The 17,927-nt window shown below is 40.9% G+C and overlaps 1 protein-coding gene across 1 annotated transcript in view; it reads right to left on the bottom strand.

Moving 5' to 3' along the window:
- The window catches only part of LOC136874297 (DDB1- and CUL4-associated factor 11), a 169,078-nt gene that overhangs the window by 130,601 nt on the left and 20,550 nt on the right, over positions 1–17,927 (bottom strand). The window contains exon 2 of the mRNA XM_067147937.2: positions 14,860–14,968. Coding sequence (XP_067004038.1) covers positions 14,860–14,968 — 109 coding nt within the window. The remainder of the gene's footprint in view (positions 1–14,859; positions 14,969–17,927) is intronic.

The raw sequence follows: 17,927 nt of genomic DNA, 5'->3' as shown, positions 1-17,927 counted from the left end.
AGCAATAATATTATTGGTTTTACATCCCACTAATTACTTTTACGGTTTTTGGAGACGCCAAGGTGCTGGAATTTTGTCCCATAGGTGTTCTTTAACACGCCAGTAAATCTACCAACACAAGACTGACATATCTGAGGACCTTCAAATACCACCGGACTTAGCTGGGATCAAACCAGGCAACTTGAACTAAGACGGCCAGCACTCTACCGCCTCAGTTACTCAATCCAGCCATAACAGCATCAAATTTGAATCGAATCGATAGTACAAGAGAGAGACACGTATGCACGTACACACCAACACTCTCTCTCTCATTGCTTTTTTCTATATTACCCATAAAAAAATAGACTGGCCCACCACTTTATCATCAGACGTGGCTGGAGATTCACCAAGGTGAGAGGCAGAAAATTTTTTAATCCTTGCAATCATAGAAACAGATTTATCCTTATATGGAGCAGCTCATTCAACTGTTTGTTTTCTTTTTCTGTATCAATGCAATCTGTTAATTATTTTCCTGCCTTTTCTGTGTACAGCCCGTTTCTGAGTAGGAGTTCTAAGATGTTCCTGATTTTTCTCAGTCATTGCAGTAGGTTCGATGTTAGGCCCCTTAAAACAACAAGCATCATCATCATCATCATCAGTAGGTTTCAAGATCAGTTTTCACCAATATTTCTTTGCTTTATTTTATGAATTAAAAAAAAAAATTGTTTTCAAAAGTTTAGCGATTACACTGCCAGATGTCTCACAGAAATGCATAATCGATTCATTTTTGGTTTTATAGGTTGTCAATTTGTGTCTTGAAGATAACGAAGGTCTACTGATCACTAGGGAGCTGAAGTGTCACTAAAAGTTTTGCAGATAGTATACACTGATGAGAAATAGAATTAGAGATACCAGGCTAGTCGCGTGCAGCAAACCCTTTCACCCTGATGATGGCAATTTGATGTGACGGACTCCAAAAGATTCTGGAAGCACGGGAAATCATACCATTCCATGATCACTGCACAGCCTTCCATAATGCACAAACATTGTTTGGAGCAGGGACATCTCTCTCGACAGCAACCTAGATGTGCTCAATAGGACCCCTGTCAACAACACATACTCCAGAGCAGTTGAAAGTGGCGATGGAGTTTTTGTCTAAATCTACGTACCCATGGTACACTTTGGACATGATGGTCCATGGACCAGTAGGTTTCAAGATCAGTTTTCACCAATATTTCTTTGCTTTATGTTATGGCACCGACAATCTGGCCATGATCAAGCTCTTTGAGGTCTCGTGACTTATCCATCCTGTGCTCGCTGGTTACTCATAAGGCTACTATAAGGTCTGACATCACAGTTATGTACCATGCAGAACTATTACATTCACGGGACCAGCCACTGCACCATATTTCCAAAACAGGTACTATATCTAATTCAATTGCTCATCAGCTTAAATCAACTCACTGCATCAGAATATGATTCTGCACCTTGACCACAAGACCTGAACACCTAACTAATTACAGTCTTCAGCAGGTCAGGACATAAAAGCTAATTATCAGACTACTTAAATCCAATTTCTACATTAAAACTAAGCTAATTTCCAAGGCAATTTTCCACAGAAACTAATAAAATGATTAGAAAAATAAATCATCAAGCAATACACAATGACAGCAGTTCCTTAACCAAAGATCTTGACTTGACAATTGACCGCACGCTGTCCTAAAAATAACAAAATATTGAAAATGTAGGATTAAAGCTGAGGACACGCAATAGTAATCATAATCTTCATTTCCTGTTTCCAGCTTCCCGGGGTGGGGATGTGAATCAAGGACCTCCATCGCTGCCTGTCTCTCCACCACACTTCTCCTTTTTTAAGTACATCTTCCGGTTTTCCTCCCCTCTTCTCTATGTACTCCTACACTGAATCTGTCCACCTCTTTCGGGGTCTTCCTCATGGTCTCTTTCCTGTTAACTTCTCTGAAAAAGCTTTTTTCGGCACACTCTCTTCCCATTCTCTCCCTTTCTCAATAGTACCCTGCTTAAACTGTCTGCCTCAGTTTGCACACTGTAATGTTCCGCCTATGGTTTCGTCCAGTAATGACCGCAACAAAATGACCCTGGAACCTTCCGCTCTTGAAGTGGGATCCTCAGTTAACCAAGCTCTTTTTGAATGTTCTGGCATTGCACCAAATACATCTTTAAGCAAAAGAAGTGCGGCAGACCTCTCATCCCCAACAGCATATGGTTTGTGTGGTATAGGGGATGGTTACCGAAAAAGTATTTCCAATAATCACTTCTCACCACCAGCATTGTCATGTAAAACTTTTATGTTGCCCAACAGTTCTGGATTTTCTCCTACATTACACAATGAAAGTCAAACCACAAAATGTTGAGTAATATTGTGTAATTACAATTTGTCCCAACAAACTGGATGACACACCAAAACATCTTGATTGTCATATTCCAATAACACCAATCACATTACTCAGCGATGTATTTCGTCAAACTTTGTGTAGTTAAGTGATATAACTAATTGGACGCAATCTTCTGCACATTTAAGTCCTTTTATATTTTATTTTTACAACTGTCAGGCTCGTCAGTCTGCCGAAAACTAACTTTGAGTAAATTAATTTATAAACTCCATGAAAGAGAAAAGTATGCTAACAGTATTACACCGCAAAAGAAACATAGCATTCGGCGCACTGATGATGCAGGAATATCTTTATGCTACTGGAGACTAATTTCATCACAGCCCCAGGGTGTGTCCACCAACAGGCATGGTTCAATTCTATTTTAATTACAGTAAGCTATTTCATTTGCAGGTGTAATGAAATGAAAACCTGCAACCTGTTTTTGCAGTCAGTGACCAAGTCAGGGATGGAATGAACGAAGCCCCCATCTTGCGGCGAGGATAGGAGTTGTGCCGGCTGCCGAGACCTGTCGCAATCCTTTGGGGCAATGATTAATGACTGACAGGTGAAATGAAATGATAGTGGAGTGTGTTGCTGGAATGAAAGATGACAAGGAAAACTGGAGTACCCGGAGAAAAACCTGTCCCGTCTCCGCTTTGTCCAGCACAAATCTCGCATGGAGTGACCGGGATTTGAATCACAGAACCCAGTGGTGAGAGGCCGACGCGCTGCTGCCTGAGCCACAGAGGCTTTTGCAGGTGTAATACTGTTACCATATGTTTTCTCTTTCAGGTAGTTTATACATTTATTTCTGGATCCCAAGATAGCGGGTTCAAACCCGGCAGAGGTAGACGGATTTTTGAAGGGCGGAAAAAAGTCCATTCCACACTCCATGTCATAGGATGTAGGCATGTAAAAGATCTCTGGTGACACATTTGGTGTTTACCCAACAAGATTCATTTTATATCAGCCATAGACGCCCAAGAGTGTTTCGGTTTACTCGGTCTGCCATCTAGTAGGCCTAGCATAAAACGGAACATCGAAATTGACGAGCAGACAGCGTCAAATTGAAACGTCTGCACACGGTAGCTGAGGCCATCCGATTATTATTATTATTATTATTATTATTATTATTATACATTTATTTATTCAAAGTTTCAGCAGACTGAAGAGCCTAACAGTTACAAATTAACTTAGTCAAAACTGAAAAGAGATGACTTCAGATATCAATTTTTTTAAAGAGCAAAAAACAAAAACATTTAAGTTTTAAGTCATAGCAGTTGGTGCGCTGATGATGCAAGAATATCTCTATGCTAGACTAATTTCATCACAGCCCCAAGGCGTGTCTACCAACAGGCACTGTTCAATTACAGCCACAGATATATATTTGAGAACAGACATAGAATGACGGTAGTGGTGATTTTTAGTTTAAGAGGAACTACAACTAGGTAATCATTCTCTCTGAACAAATTAGTGGAAAAGAAATCCAAATGAAAACAAAATTATTTATTCAATGAAGGAATTTGGAAAATGAAACAAAAAGGCCAAAAAATGACTAACGAATCAAAGGGAAGTGCGCTCCCTGAGTAACAGTACACTTGTAATTTACATACCCCTGATTAATCCACTGTCCTACATAAAACAGATGATGAGATCAGCAGTAGTCGCATCATCGGCTAGTATGCGTTCGTGTGTTTCCTGCAGACCGAGGCTCAGTCTTAAGCCAGAGAGATGGGCGCACTCTGTGAGGATGTGGGGGAGAGGGGGTCTTCTCTCTTTAGATCAGAATATGTAAATTGTCCATAACCTATCCTCAGCCTACAGAATACTATGGCCTCTTTCCGTGAAGGCAGGAAAGAGGACCGCTAGACAGTAGCTGTCTTCTTAATTGCTCTCAGCTTGTTGGGAGTTCGAATAGCTAGCCACTCCGATTCCCAGGACCAAGATGGTTCGACGTAGCTGAGAACAAATATATTAAGCAGGTACATTAATAGGTCTTGGAGGTAAAGTACCGCTTCCTTTGCAGCTTCATCCGCAAGTTCGTTTCCCGCAATCCTAAAGTGGCTTGGAAACCACACAAAAGTGATTCTGGTGCCTGGCTAGAAAGTCATGAATCTGCTACACTAGTGGGTGTTGCGAGAAACAGGTTTCAATAGACTGCAGAGAACTTAACGAGTCGGTACACATAAGAAAATGGTTTTTCTCGTCACCCAGTGCAAACTGCAGAGCTTCTAAGATGGCGTAAAGCTCTGCAGTATACACAATACATGCACTAGGAAGCGAGATCTTCACGCTCATATCATCAGTGACGAAAGAGCAACCAACATTTTCTGCAATTTTAATAATAATAATGTTATTTGCTTTACGTCCCACTAACTACTTTTTAAGGTCTTCGGAGACGCCGAGGTGCCGGAATTTAGTCCCGCAGGAGTTCTTTAACGTGCCAGTAAATCTACCGACACGGGACTGTCGTATTTGAGCACCTTCAAATACCACCGGACTGAGCCAGGATCGAACCTGCTAAGTTGGGGTTAGAAGGCCAGCGCCTTAACCGTCTGAGCCACTCAGCCCGGCATTCTGCAATTTTAGAACCATCCGTGAAGATATGTGTCGTGGCCGGATACTGGCAAACGAAGTCCTGGAAATACCTCCGATAAACGGAGGAATCCGTATTTATTTATTTTTTTGCTAGTTGCTTTACGTCGCACCGACACGGATAGGTCTTATGGTGACGATGGGACGGGAAAGGGCTAGGAGTTGGAAGGAAGCGGCCGTGGCCTTAATTAAGGTTCAGCCCCAGCATTTGCCTGGTGTGAAAATGGGAAACCACGGAAAACCATTTTCAGTGCTGCCGACAGTGGGGTTCGAACCTACTATCTCCCGAATACTGGATACTGGCCGCACATAAGCGACTGCAGCTATCGAGCTCGGTGGAATCCGTATTCACCTTGGATCCACGGAGTAGATCTAGACGTATTTACAGTTGCGGAACTAACCATTAAAGTACCTCGCTAAAAGTTTGTTCAAGACAACCACCGATATCTATATTTAATTCACGACACAAGCTATCAATTCGAAACACCACCGGCCATGTGGCATTCGGCCGGTCTTGGTACCTCTGGTGGTATTGCGTACTAAAGATGCATTGGTAGCTAGGATGTAGTGGCATTTCATGAATTTTGGCAGCGTATGTGCTGCCTCCTTATCCGTAAAGATGGAACTCCCGCTTCAGCGAGTAGGCTGGGAATGGGGCTAGTACGGAAAGTTCTCCTTGCCAGCCTAACTACACTATGGTGAATACTGTCTAAAAGACTCAGCGTAGATTTTGATGCTGAGCTTTAAGCCGCACTACCATAGTCCATTCGGGAGAGGACCGTTGCCGTGTAAAAACGTAGCAGCACCGCATGATCAGCCCCCAAAAAGTGCTGCTGAGAAACTTAAGCATGTGAAGTCTCTTCATGCAGGCAATCTTCAACTGATGGATGTGGGGCTGGTACGTTAGTCTCTTATCAAAAAGGAGACCCAGGAATCTGCCGGTGTCTACCACTGGTAAGACACTGTTTTGCAAGCGGAGCTCTGGTTCATGATGCCCTAGCTGATGTCGACAGAAGTATACAACTGAGTTTTCACCGCTGAAAAACGAAAATCATGTTGCAGGGCCCATCTGTCTCTCAGCAAAGGCCACCCTTCCAGAGCTGTAACATAGAGCTAAATCGTCTACATACAGCGATGGAATGACTGCGGGCCAAGCAGCGGCAATCATGCTGTTGATGGCGATTGCGAACAGCGTGACACTCAGAACAGGTCCCTGTGGTACTCTATTTTCCTGAATGGAATAGTGAGAAAATGCATTCCCTACTCAGACTCGAAAGAGTTGGAGGGACATGACGTTCTCAATAAATGTTGGCAAATTTCCCTGAAATCCCCACTGATGAAGTGTGGAGAGAATCCCATATCGCCAGGTAGTATCGTAAGCTTACTCCAGGTCAAAAAACACGGCGACTCTGTGTTCCTTCTGGAGAAAGGCTTCCCGAATGGCGCTCTCCAGTCGGACCAGATGATCAGTGGCAGACCAATGAGAGCGAAAACCACACTGGCAGTTAGACAAGAAACCTTCCTTTTCCATGGCCCACACAAAACACCAGTTAACCATCCGTTCAAATAGTTTACAAAGGTCATTTGTAAGGCATATTGGCTTATAACTATCCAGAAGTTTTGGATCTTTACCTGGCTTGGGAATTGGTATCACAATTCCCTTACGCCATAGAGATGGAAACACTCCCTCACTCCATATTCTGTTGAACAGGCTAAGGATATCCTTAAGACATCTGTCACTCAAATGCTTAAGCATTTGATTGTGGATTTTTTCTGGTCCAGGAGCCGTGTCTCTGCATAGCGCGAGTGCACTCTGCAACTCCCACTCTATGAGAGGCATGTTGTAGGGATGCAAAGCATTAGAGGCGAAAGAGAGATGGCGTGCCTCTGTTTTGTGCTTAACTGGTAAAAATGCAGACTCGTATCTACCAGAGCTGGACGTATCTGCGAAATGTGATGCAAAATGGTCTGCAATGACTGAAGGAATCACAACTATATCTTCATTAATGGAGATTCCGGGGACTGAGGGCACATTCTGTACTCCGACAACACGGCGGAGTTTGTCCACACTCGAGATGACGGAGTATGTGCAGTCATGGAAGCAGATACTTTTCCCACGTAGCTTTCTTACTTTCTGAAATAAAAAAAAGGCCTTCGGGTGCAGACGCTTAAAAATGATATGACTGGCCACTGTAGGATTTGGACGATAATGCTTAAAAGCCCGTTGGCATCACATTTGGCTGCTGCAATTTCGTCGATCGAGACCTGTTTCCAGTGAGGAATACTGGATGAGGAAGGAATCATTGTTTCCTCTGCAGCAGCTAAAATCCCAGTAGTAATGGAAGAAACAGACTCCAGCATGTCATCGGCCATTACTGTGCATCTGGAAAATTTTGCCTTTACAATACAAATAAAATAGTGTTTATTAAATAAACATTTAATGGGACTAGTTTTGACCTATTGAAAGGTCATCTTCAGCCATATTGTGTGTAGAACAACGTCCCATTAGATGTTTATTTAATAAACACTATTTAATTTGTATTGAAAAAGTGGATTTAACTCACTTATTTTAATTTGTTTTAATCGAAGATCAATACGGACCCATAAAATGAAATTGATTTCTCTAGATGGAAAATTCTGGCCAATTTGCCCGCTGAAGTAACCAGCGCTTGGGTACTTCGGACTGTTTTTAATTTAAGAGAGTTAGAATTATCGGGAAGTGGTCACTATCACAGAGATCATCGTGTACTTGCCATCGTAACAGGGGAACTAGCGCATGGCTGCAGTGTGACATCCAGGTGTGAGAATGTGCCATGTGCGCTGCTGACATCAGCTGGTTCTCCTGTGTTAAGTACACAAAGATCTAACTGTTGATCAATCGCTCAAGCATCCTTCCCCTAGCACAGGAAGACCGAGAACCCCAGAGTGTCTTATGGGTGTTCACATCTACAGGCAAGAGAAAAGGAGGTAACTGAGCGATCAGATCTTGTAGTGCATGCATTTGAAGATTGTAGGCCAGTGGAATGTACACGTTGCACACTGCTGTCATTACTGGCAATGGAGTGTGAACCGCAACTGCATCTAGCTGAGTACAGAGCGGTAATTCATTGCTGAAGATGTCGGAGCGAACTAGGTTACAAATGCCCCCAGTCGCCGCGCTATCCACAGCTACTCTGTCTTTAGAGAAAAGACGATATCCTTTCATAGTTCGTGTCGTGTCCAGGACTCAAACGAGATTCCTGTAGACAGACTATGGAGGCCGCAGAGACGGACATCAATTGACGTATCTCAGCTACGCAACAGTGATAACAACAGAACTGCAATAGTGCCATTGTGCGGATAGGCAGCGCTTCGAATTTAGAGCAATTTCTTGCCCTTCGTTCGGTCCACTACCTACCAGGTTCCGCCGTCTTTGTCGGTGTCTTTTATGTCGTCATCACCATCCATGACAATGAGGGGTTCAGTCTCCATGGTCTCCTGAGAAGAGGGAGACTTGGTGATTGGGCACTCCGTGGACGGTGATCTCATTGATCGGAAACAGTGGGCCTTCTTCCTGGGAGAACTACGTTCCCCAGAAAGTGACTGAGCATCTGGCCTTCTCACTCTTGCTAACCATTTCTGTCTTTTTAGGAGGAGAACCGGCAAATGCCTTGCAGGTCTTCTTCGGGGATCCTGTGGACCCCCGACTGAGTTGGAGAAGGCTGCTTCTCTAACTTCTTAGGGGAGCTATGGAGCTTCCCTTTCTCCTCTTTTTTCTTATGGGCATTGGAAGGAAGGCTGGACTTCCCAGCCCTATTTGGGGAAGCCTTTCCCCCGCGCTGTTGGGAGGGGACTTCCCAGCCAAACATTCCTGGGAAGGGCCTTTCCCAGGCGACGCCGGCAATAATGCATGTTTTACTCCCAGGATGTGCCAAAACCTTGCTGGAATCTCCAGTTTCCTTCAGTACTTGCTCTTGTTGGTGGCTGAGACTTGTCGATGCTAGCTGTCTTAGGAGATATAAAACTATGTGGGGTGATCCGCACATTCAAGACCTTTTCAGCAAAGGAGATGGAGAACTCCAGAGCAGCCACTGATTTGAATTTTCTCCGGGCAGCTGGATAAGAAAGCTTATCCAGAGTTTTTACTCCTGGATCTTCTTGTTCTGCTTGAATATGGGGCACTCCTTGGAGATATGAGCATGCACACCTGGACAGTTGACACAGACAGGTAGTGGTGTGCAATCAACCCCAGCATTCTTGCACTTCCCACACATTTTGCAGGTCGTTGAACCTTGACATCTCAATGAAGTGTGCCAAACTTTTGGCAGTTATAGCACCTCATTGGTGCTGGAATATACGGAAGAACATTCGGTCGGTACATAGCCACTTTTAATCTTTCAGGTACAGTCTTGGCGTCGAAAGTAAGGATGAAAGCACCCATATCGAGCAACTTTGTACCCACATGCCTCTTCAACCTCTTCACGTCGGTTGCACCCAAACAGGCTAGATATCTGATCAGGGTATCATCGAAAAACTTAACCAGATATCTGTGGAATATAACTACCTTGCAGAAGTTCAGGGTTTGGTGCTTATCAATTCTGATCTCTACCTTTCTGAATAATTTGGCTTCAAGTAGCCGTCTAGACTGTTCAACCAATGATGTCTTGATTAGTACGGATCCATTGCTAACTTGCGCATCTCGTCAACTTCACCACCAGCAATTTCTTCAATCAAATTTTGACCTTTGACAGAGCCCTGACATGGCAAAGGCAAGGCTATATACTCCAGAGGGAGCTCGGTATCTGCAGTGGGTCACTAAGAACTACTCTCCCAGTAGCCATGCATCACCTCACCACGACCTGAAACTTGTGAAGGGGGAGGATAAAACCTCCGTACTAACCTATTCTACCCGAGGCAGAGAGGTTGGCTAGACAGTAAAATAAATGAAATTTAAGAAGATGAGGATAGAATGAAGAATAAAGAGCACAGACACTTCTCAGGCAACTTGGGGGGACCTTGTTAGACTGGCCCTACACCGAGGCCAATCTAGCATGGGTAACCCTAAGCTGACACAGCCCTCGGGATCAACAAACACACAAGCCCCCACACCGACGTCAAGGTCTTGGTATCCCTAGAGGGAGGCAGAACGACGCCGTGTGAGAAAGGTTAGCAGTTCTTCCTTGTTTGGCAATCCGGTATGATAAGATAGACCATAATCATCTAAGGACTCACATAGTTAAGTATGACATTCTCGTGCATGGTGGCTACAGAGAACAGCTACAGTATCTTGATGTACAAATACTGTTCAACTTGACTTACTTACATTATGCACTGTTGTCACCAAACGATCACTGAAACCAGTGCATTTATGTACCATCTGGTGGCAATATTACAGAGGATGTATATATAAAATTCCCAGTGTTTGCAGATATTCAAGCGATAAATAATAGTTACCATGACATGAATAATCAACCTACATACTAAACTCTCATCAGAAATTTACAGGGATCTGTTCAGTAATGTACAAGATAAATATGGACACATGAATTAGGCCTAGATGACTTAATATTCTTCACAAATATAAAGGACAATTCGACATTCCATTATAACCTTGTACAGAGAGGTTAGCAGAACACTATCTTTAATGTCCCTACAGCTGTAGACTGACAAATTCTGCCCAGAACTGCATACATTTTAAGCACTCATAAATCCCAACTCACTGTATCAAGAATTGAACTGGTATGCTTAAGGATGAAAGGCAAGTGCTTATCGAACTAAATTACTCAGTTGGTTAGCCAGTAGTGAGGAAGTAACATTTGTTCAGTCACTGGTGTTTACAGTCCTTATGTTTGAACCTTTAACAAAGCATGCTTGTTACCAAAATTCATTATGTTTGAAATTCAGGCCTCAAAAACAGTGATAACTAGTGCTTGTACATGAACATTACAATAATAGATGTTACAGCATGCACAAAAATAATTAATATAAACCTTCTCTATTAACAATCAACATAAGTTTTAAGCAAGAAACAACGGAATATTAAATGAATTATTTTAATTTTCACTTTCTCTTTCTGGGCCATATACAGGGTCTTTTTTATGGCTTGTTCCGTGTCAGGGGAACATGCACAGAAGGCAATAGCGAGGCCGGGTGACTCATTTGCCAAGAGATATATTGCTTCATGACCGGCTAAGATGATCTAATGCAGTACGGTAGCGGTAACCATTGCTTCACAGCAATAGTTCAGTTCAATATCTGCGGTACTGATAGTGTTCAATGTGTTCGCTTTAAAATAGCGTACTTTCTATAGGAATACTAATCGTGTGTTTAACGAGTGATGTATACAGTAGAACAGTGTGTATTCATTGTGTCGTGCTATGCGAAGCATGCTTCTTATACAGAATACCACTTTCGATTCATTCGCAAATTTCCTGGCATCCTCCCTCCCCAAAGGAGTACGGTACGCAAATTAGTAAAGAAGTTCCGCCCACCAGGTCCATTCTTAACAAGAAATCACACAGGAGACGAACCGTTTTAACAGAGGAAAAGCTTGATGATATAGATGTTGAGATGTTGATTCCCATAGGGAATCTAAAATATTTGTCCCGAATGAGTTAATTTATAATACCAATATAAATGGCCTGTTATTGGACATTATAAATTTTCCAGCTAACTCATTCATGGTTGCCAGCGTTTCGCCCCCGTGTGCTAGGTTGGGCTCATCAGGTGGTACCCAGCACACCTACCAAGACGCATGGCTAGTGCATACTGTGGAGGCCACTGCATAGGCTATTTGAAGCCACTGGCAGTGCTAATGCCAATACCATTTATATTGGTATTATAAATTTACTCATTCAGGACAAATATTTCATATTCCCTATGGGAATCAACATCTATATCATCTGATGGCCAAGCAGGCATCAATTTTTGGTAGTGAGACAAAGTCTCTCATAGTGCATTGGCACTGCCGGCGGCTTCAAATAGCCTATGCAGTGGCCTCCACGGTATGCACTAGCCATGCATCTTGGTATGTGTGCTAGTACCAATTGATGAGCCCAACCTAGCACACGGGAGCAAAACGCTGGCAACCATGAATGAGTTAGCTGGAAAATTTTTAATGTCCAATCGGACCATTTATATTGGAGGTAAAGCTTGACGAAATAGGAGCTCTCTTGGAAAGAACTCCAACAAAATCCCTGTTGCATCGCGCCATACAAGCTAATGTATCATTATCTTCTGCCCACAAAGCAACAAAACCGTTAAAAGCAAAACCGTACAAACCCACCGCTGCCCAATATTTAAGAGGACCTGAATGTTTCGCTAGGGTTCGGTATTGTAACTGGTTGCTTCAGTCAGTTCACGATGGGTATGTTTACCCAGAACTTTTATTTTATAGTGATGAAACATGGCTACACTTAAGTGGCTATGTAAATATTCAAAACAATCACTACTGGTGTGCAGAAAATCCCCACCAGCTGCACGTCCGTCCACTTCACGAAGTAAAAATAGGAGTTTGGTGCGGAATAAGTGCTCGCAGAATTATAGGGCCTATATTTTTCCGCGAAACAATGAATGGTGATCGATACATAGACCTCATTCTCACACCATTCTTTCAAGAGCTGACGGAAGAAAAAAGGAGTAATGGTTACTTTATGCAAAATAATGCGATGGCACACGCTGCTAATTGGTCTATGGAAGTAATATGGGAAGTTTTCGAAGATCGTGTGGTTAGTTATCCCTCTAGATCTCCTTATTTAAATCCCTGTGTTTATTACCTGTGGGGGATGCTGAAGGGAAAAGTGTACGTGAACAAACCTCACACAAGAGAAGAACTACAAGAGAACATTACACAAGTTACTTCGAACATCACACGGGCTGAGATTCGCCAAGTGTCTGCAAACCTATTTACGAGGTGCCAGGCGTGTTTGACAACTAAGGAAAAACATCCTGAACAACTAATATAATGCCAGGTAGGTCTTAGACTAATAGTTTCACTAGAAATAGATTTCTATAAGTGTGGACTGCCGTGAGTAGTGAGGAGGAAAAGCGTGCATTATACTGGCTAGCGACCGAGTGTCACCGCGCCAGCCGCGCAGTGCTCCGAGTGGTGCTGCGGAACAACTAAAAAAAAAAACTCTCTGTACTTTTACTGGTGAATTTGGAAGTTTTACAGAATGCCTCCATTTTTGACTGGCAAATTTGGAAGTTTTCCAGAACTTTCAAATTCATTGCCCAAAAGACGACAAGGAGGAGTCATACCTAACAAAGAAGTTCAGTAAATGTACTAAGAAGTTCAGAAACTTCTACGAAAAATGAAGAATATTGAGAATCAAAAGGACTCTTTAGTGTAATCACACACATGTATTCTTGTAAATACAATTAAGAGAGCTCAAAATGTTATTTTTAATATTATTTGTAAGAATATTAACATTATTTTGTAATATTATTTGTATTCAGTTGAGAACAATTGGCTACAACTGTGTTGTGTACATTCATATTATTACTCCCAAAACTGCTCTGAAATCAACAATGGAGTAATAGTAGTCATGTAGGATATAAAAAAAGTTCTATACTAAGGTACATGCAAAATATTAGCAAAGGGACTTACGTTTCAAAATGAAATAATAAAATTGAACAAATGCCATGTTTTCAGAAGAACAGTAATAGCTAGGGCATGCTATTTTCAGTTCACAAGAAAACTGACATTGTTAAGGACGAATGTGCATTTCAAATATTCTTAAGTACCTAAATGACATTTATTTAAAAAATTTAATTTAAAAAAAAATTGGGGAAAAAATTAATGTACACAATTGTGCACAGTCTGAAAGGGATAACATGGTACTTAAAAGGTTAATTAACTGGAGAAGTAACTAACTCTAATTATACGATGTATAGTAGTGTTTTACAGTTTTGGAACTTACACCAATAATTCCATAATTTCAAAATGGAGAACCCATGAGAATGACAAGAATTTGCTTCTCACAATTGGTGACCTTTATTTACCTTGGAATGTTCTACAAAAGCATATTCCACTTTTAGTGCAGCATGTTTTAACAAGACCTTCAACAGTCAACAAGAGTGTGGTCCAATCAACGTCTAGAGAATTTACATGATGAACACTACATATTCTCACCTCTCATGATGATATTTCTGGCTGAACTATTGAAAGAGCTCAAGCATCCACAAAATTTACTTTGGAGTGGAAAATGATCATCACATGAGGAGCCACACTACTATGTAATCTAGCCAGATTTTAAAGCTCAGTATGATACTGCTCCTAATTATTTTGGTGACACAGTCATACAAACTTCATATTACTATCAAAGGCAACAAATGTTTCACATATGGCAGAATTCTATCCCACTTCAATTCATGAACACAGGAAATGAAATTTTGTACCCTACATCATCATTTCTCCCTTGAAATTTACAACAACAACAACAACAACAACAACAACAACAAAAACTGTAGTCTACAATTAACCTTAAAGTAGAAAAAATGGGTGCATCATATTTGAGGTTGAATTAGTTTTAAAGTTTGAGTCCTGAACTGTTGGGTTTCTATGTAAGCAATGCTAACCAACTACTTCATTTGAAAATATATTTCCATTCTCCACTTTTGTAAACAATGTCACAAGCAAACCTTGGAACTCATGAGACTTGAGTTCCTTTGAAACAAACGATCAAACTTGAACTGAGATAAGGAAGAAACAAAGTGGACTTTTGTCAACAATGATAGTATTGAAAGACCAGAGAATCAGCAATGTAAGGAGAGCATGTTATTTCCATTACATGTCAAGAGTGGAAAATTTGTTGTTCTAATATCTATATAAATAAACAAACAAAATTGTCAAATATAATAATGGGAGTAGGAAAATTATGTTAAATGAACTTACATCCAATTCTTTGGTGTTAGGCCGAACATCAATTTTAGGAGGACTCACAGCTGCCACAAACTCTTCATCACTGTCATCTCGCTCAGAAGATATAATGTGTACCTGACCACTGGAAAAATACATACGTATCACATATTAGCATTTTAAAATATCAAATTTCTTGTCAATTATCAGTTCACCAATGGGAATGATGGCCAGTTTAAGATGGTAGTAATTGCTAAGTTAAGGGGGAAAAACAAGTGTTCTTAATACTGAGGTACAGTCATGAAACCTTAAAAAAAATGATAGTATCAAGCAAAGGTAATTTTTTCTTTGAATTCTTAGGTGTTACAAAACTATTTTAATTTGGATCATTAATGTAAATTAATAAAGAGAAGTTGGGACAGTTAGAATCAGAATCAGTAGTCTCGCACTGATAAGATGAAGCAGAGTCATTTTCTATTCCTGAACACAGGATTGTGTACCACCCACTGTCTTAATCAACAGCAAGAAAAAAGTAGACTGTTAATATGACAGCTATATTTGAATCAAACTGAACCACTAGCAGCCATGACACTTGAAGTAAAAATAAACCTTATTTTCTACGAATCTACCATAGACAGGACCTGGAGATGAAACATGGTCTTTGAGGAGGTGGGCAAGGTGAAAAAGATACATGAACAACAGTAAATGACCATGGACTGGAAGACGAAGCAAACAGGTATCCCACAGGGATCCGTGTAGGACCTATTCTGTTTACTCTATATATATATATATATATATATATATATATGATATCTCTTCTCAATTCAGCAACTGTAAGTATCATTTATATGCAGATGATCTACAAATATATTATCACTATAAAGCTGTTGATATTGAGTTTGGAATTATTCAGATGAATTCTATTTTAAATCTGATTAGCTCCTATTCTAATAAGAACTGGTTAAAAATTGATAAACTACGAAACCTTCACATTGTAACTCTCGTATTTCGTCTGCTGAATGAATCTAAACCCCAGCATTTATCCTCAAACTTTAATTTACTCTCCTCCTCTCATGAACATAACACATGATCAACTACTACACTCTCAATTCCTGTGCATCGCTCATCATCATTTAACCCTCAACTGGTGACGTGGTGTCTGACAGACTCCTTGTAGGAGATACATGTACACCCCTAAGCACACAATCGGAAGTGAGACTTTTGGTTTGCAGTACCTTTATATCTCTCTGTCAACAAACGTTTCATCATTAGAGATTCGCCTTCAGTATTATCGTTTTCTCCTCAAAGTGTAGACAAGTTTCCAAGTGGCTTCGTAGACACCACGTCACCAGTTGTGTAACATTTTAATGTGTGGATTCTTAAGTTATACGAAGTGAACTCATTGCTTTTTAATTTTTGTTCGTAATTCAACAATGGCAGACCGTGCTGGTCCATCTCGACCTATAAGGCCTGAAGGTCCTGGGTTCGAAGATCAGGTAGCACAGTGGTTAGATACAGAATTTAGTGATGTTGAAAATGGTGTGGACAGTAACTTTGCTATTGAAAGTGATCATTGTACTGACTCGGAAGAAGAAGGCACAGGTAGTGAAGGTGAAGATCAAGAATGCACAGAACAGCATTATTACTATGGTAAAAAACCGTTATAAATGGTCCGCTAAAGAACCTACATGTCTTTTGATTCTTAATTTGAACACTTAGGCCTCTTTTGCTCCAAAGGGTTCAGAAAAAGATAGACCCTACATGTATTTTCTTGAGATTAGTGAAAACATGCAAACAAATATAATATGTGATTCGGGTGTGTATTGGACGAAAAAGAAATCAAATAAGACAAATTACGAATATTTGTAATATTTTTGAGTATTTTGAAAGTGCAAAAATTAGTGCATTGCAGGTTTTTGTAGTTTCAGTGAATGTGTGATAAACTTAAGTTTTCTGAAATGATTATGTTTCAGTCTGTGTAGGAAAGTAGTTTTTGAGCCATTCGTATGCATATGAGCGACGATGATGCAATCTAAGTTGAAACCTAGATTTCTTCTTCATAAAGTGACATACACTTGGATTCAGAATTTTTTAAAATTTTTGGTGCAATGGAGTTGGTAATAAAATGTTTTAAACCATTCGTCAAGATATGCCTTTTCATTATAAAATGAATAAACCTCGCCTTAATGAAATGTGATTCCATTAAAAATGCTCAAATTATAGACGTCTCTCAGACACCATGTCACCAGTTATGTTCCTTCCGGAATACGTCACCAGTTGAGGGTTAACTGTTCCTTTCAAGTGTCTGGTGCAAGGCTATGGAATTCCCTTCCAGTCAAGTGTTAGGAATTGAACTTTTTTTTTAGCTTCTTTCAAGCAGTCTTGCCGAGATTACTATTAACTCATTGTTGTCCGGGCGCGCACTACTCCATTCTTTACTGTGGACCGGGAACAGAAGCACACCTAGCTTGAGAAGTAGGATGAAATATAAATACATGTAACTTTTAAATAACATGGAATAAATTATTGAAACCTGGTGAGAGCACTTACCAGTGATTCTAGTACTTGATTTTAGTGTGGTACTGCGTGAAGCAGCTGCCGTTGTGCAAGGGAACTTGACAAACTGAACAGATGTACCTTGTTTCCTTGCGTTTCTTGTGTGCAGAGCATAATCTGCAGGGCTTCTGAGGGTACTTTTTCCTTCTATCACATTTATATTTTTCCATTTCTGGGATCTTGGGGAGGTTTTATACCTAACAGACTTTTGTTCATAATAGAGATTTGATTGTTCCACAAGAAGCTGAAGCAAGTCATCGCCTAGGGAACGATCTACTACCTCCGGGATACTCGCGGAATTACTGGCCATATAAGTGAGGCCTGTAAAATATATAAAAGGGTTCTAGGACTCTGTTTTCATCCTTATTTGTTCATCCATCAACCTCACTGTCACTACTATCACTGGCACCTTCACTCGTATTATTGTCGCCGGCAACAGACTCGCCTGAACTGGATGTTGCACTTTCACTTCTGCGCGTATATTTTGATGTTGACGGACACACATCTTCAAAATCACTAATACTTACACTTTCACAATCACTGGGGAC

The sequence above is a fragment of the Anabrus simplex genome, chromosome 5 (genome assembly GCF_040414725.1).
Source record: "Anabrus simplex isolate iqAnaSimp1 chromosome 5, ASM4041472v1, whole genome shotgun sequence".
NCBI lineage: Eukaryota > Metazoa > Arthropoda > Insecta > Orthoptera > Tettigoniidae > Anabrus > Anabrus simplex.
This window is presented reverse-complemented; position numbering and strand designations above follow the sequence as displayed.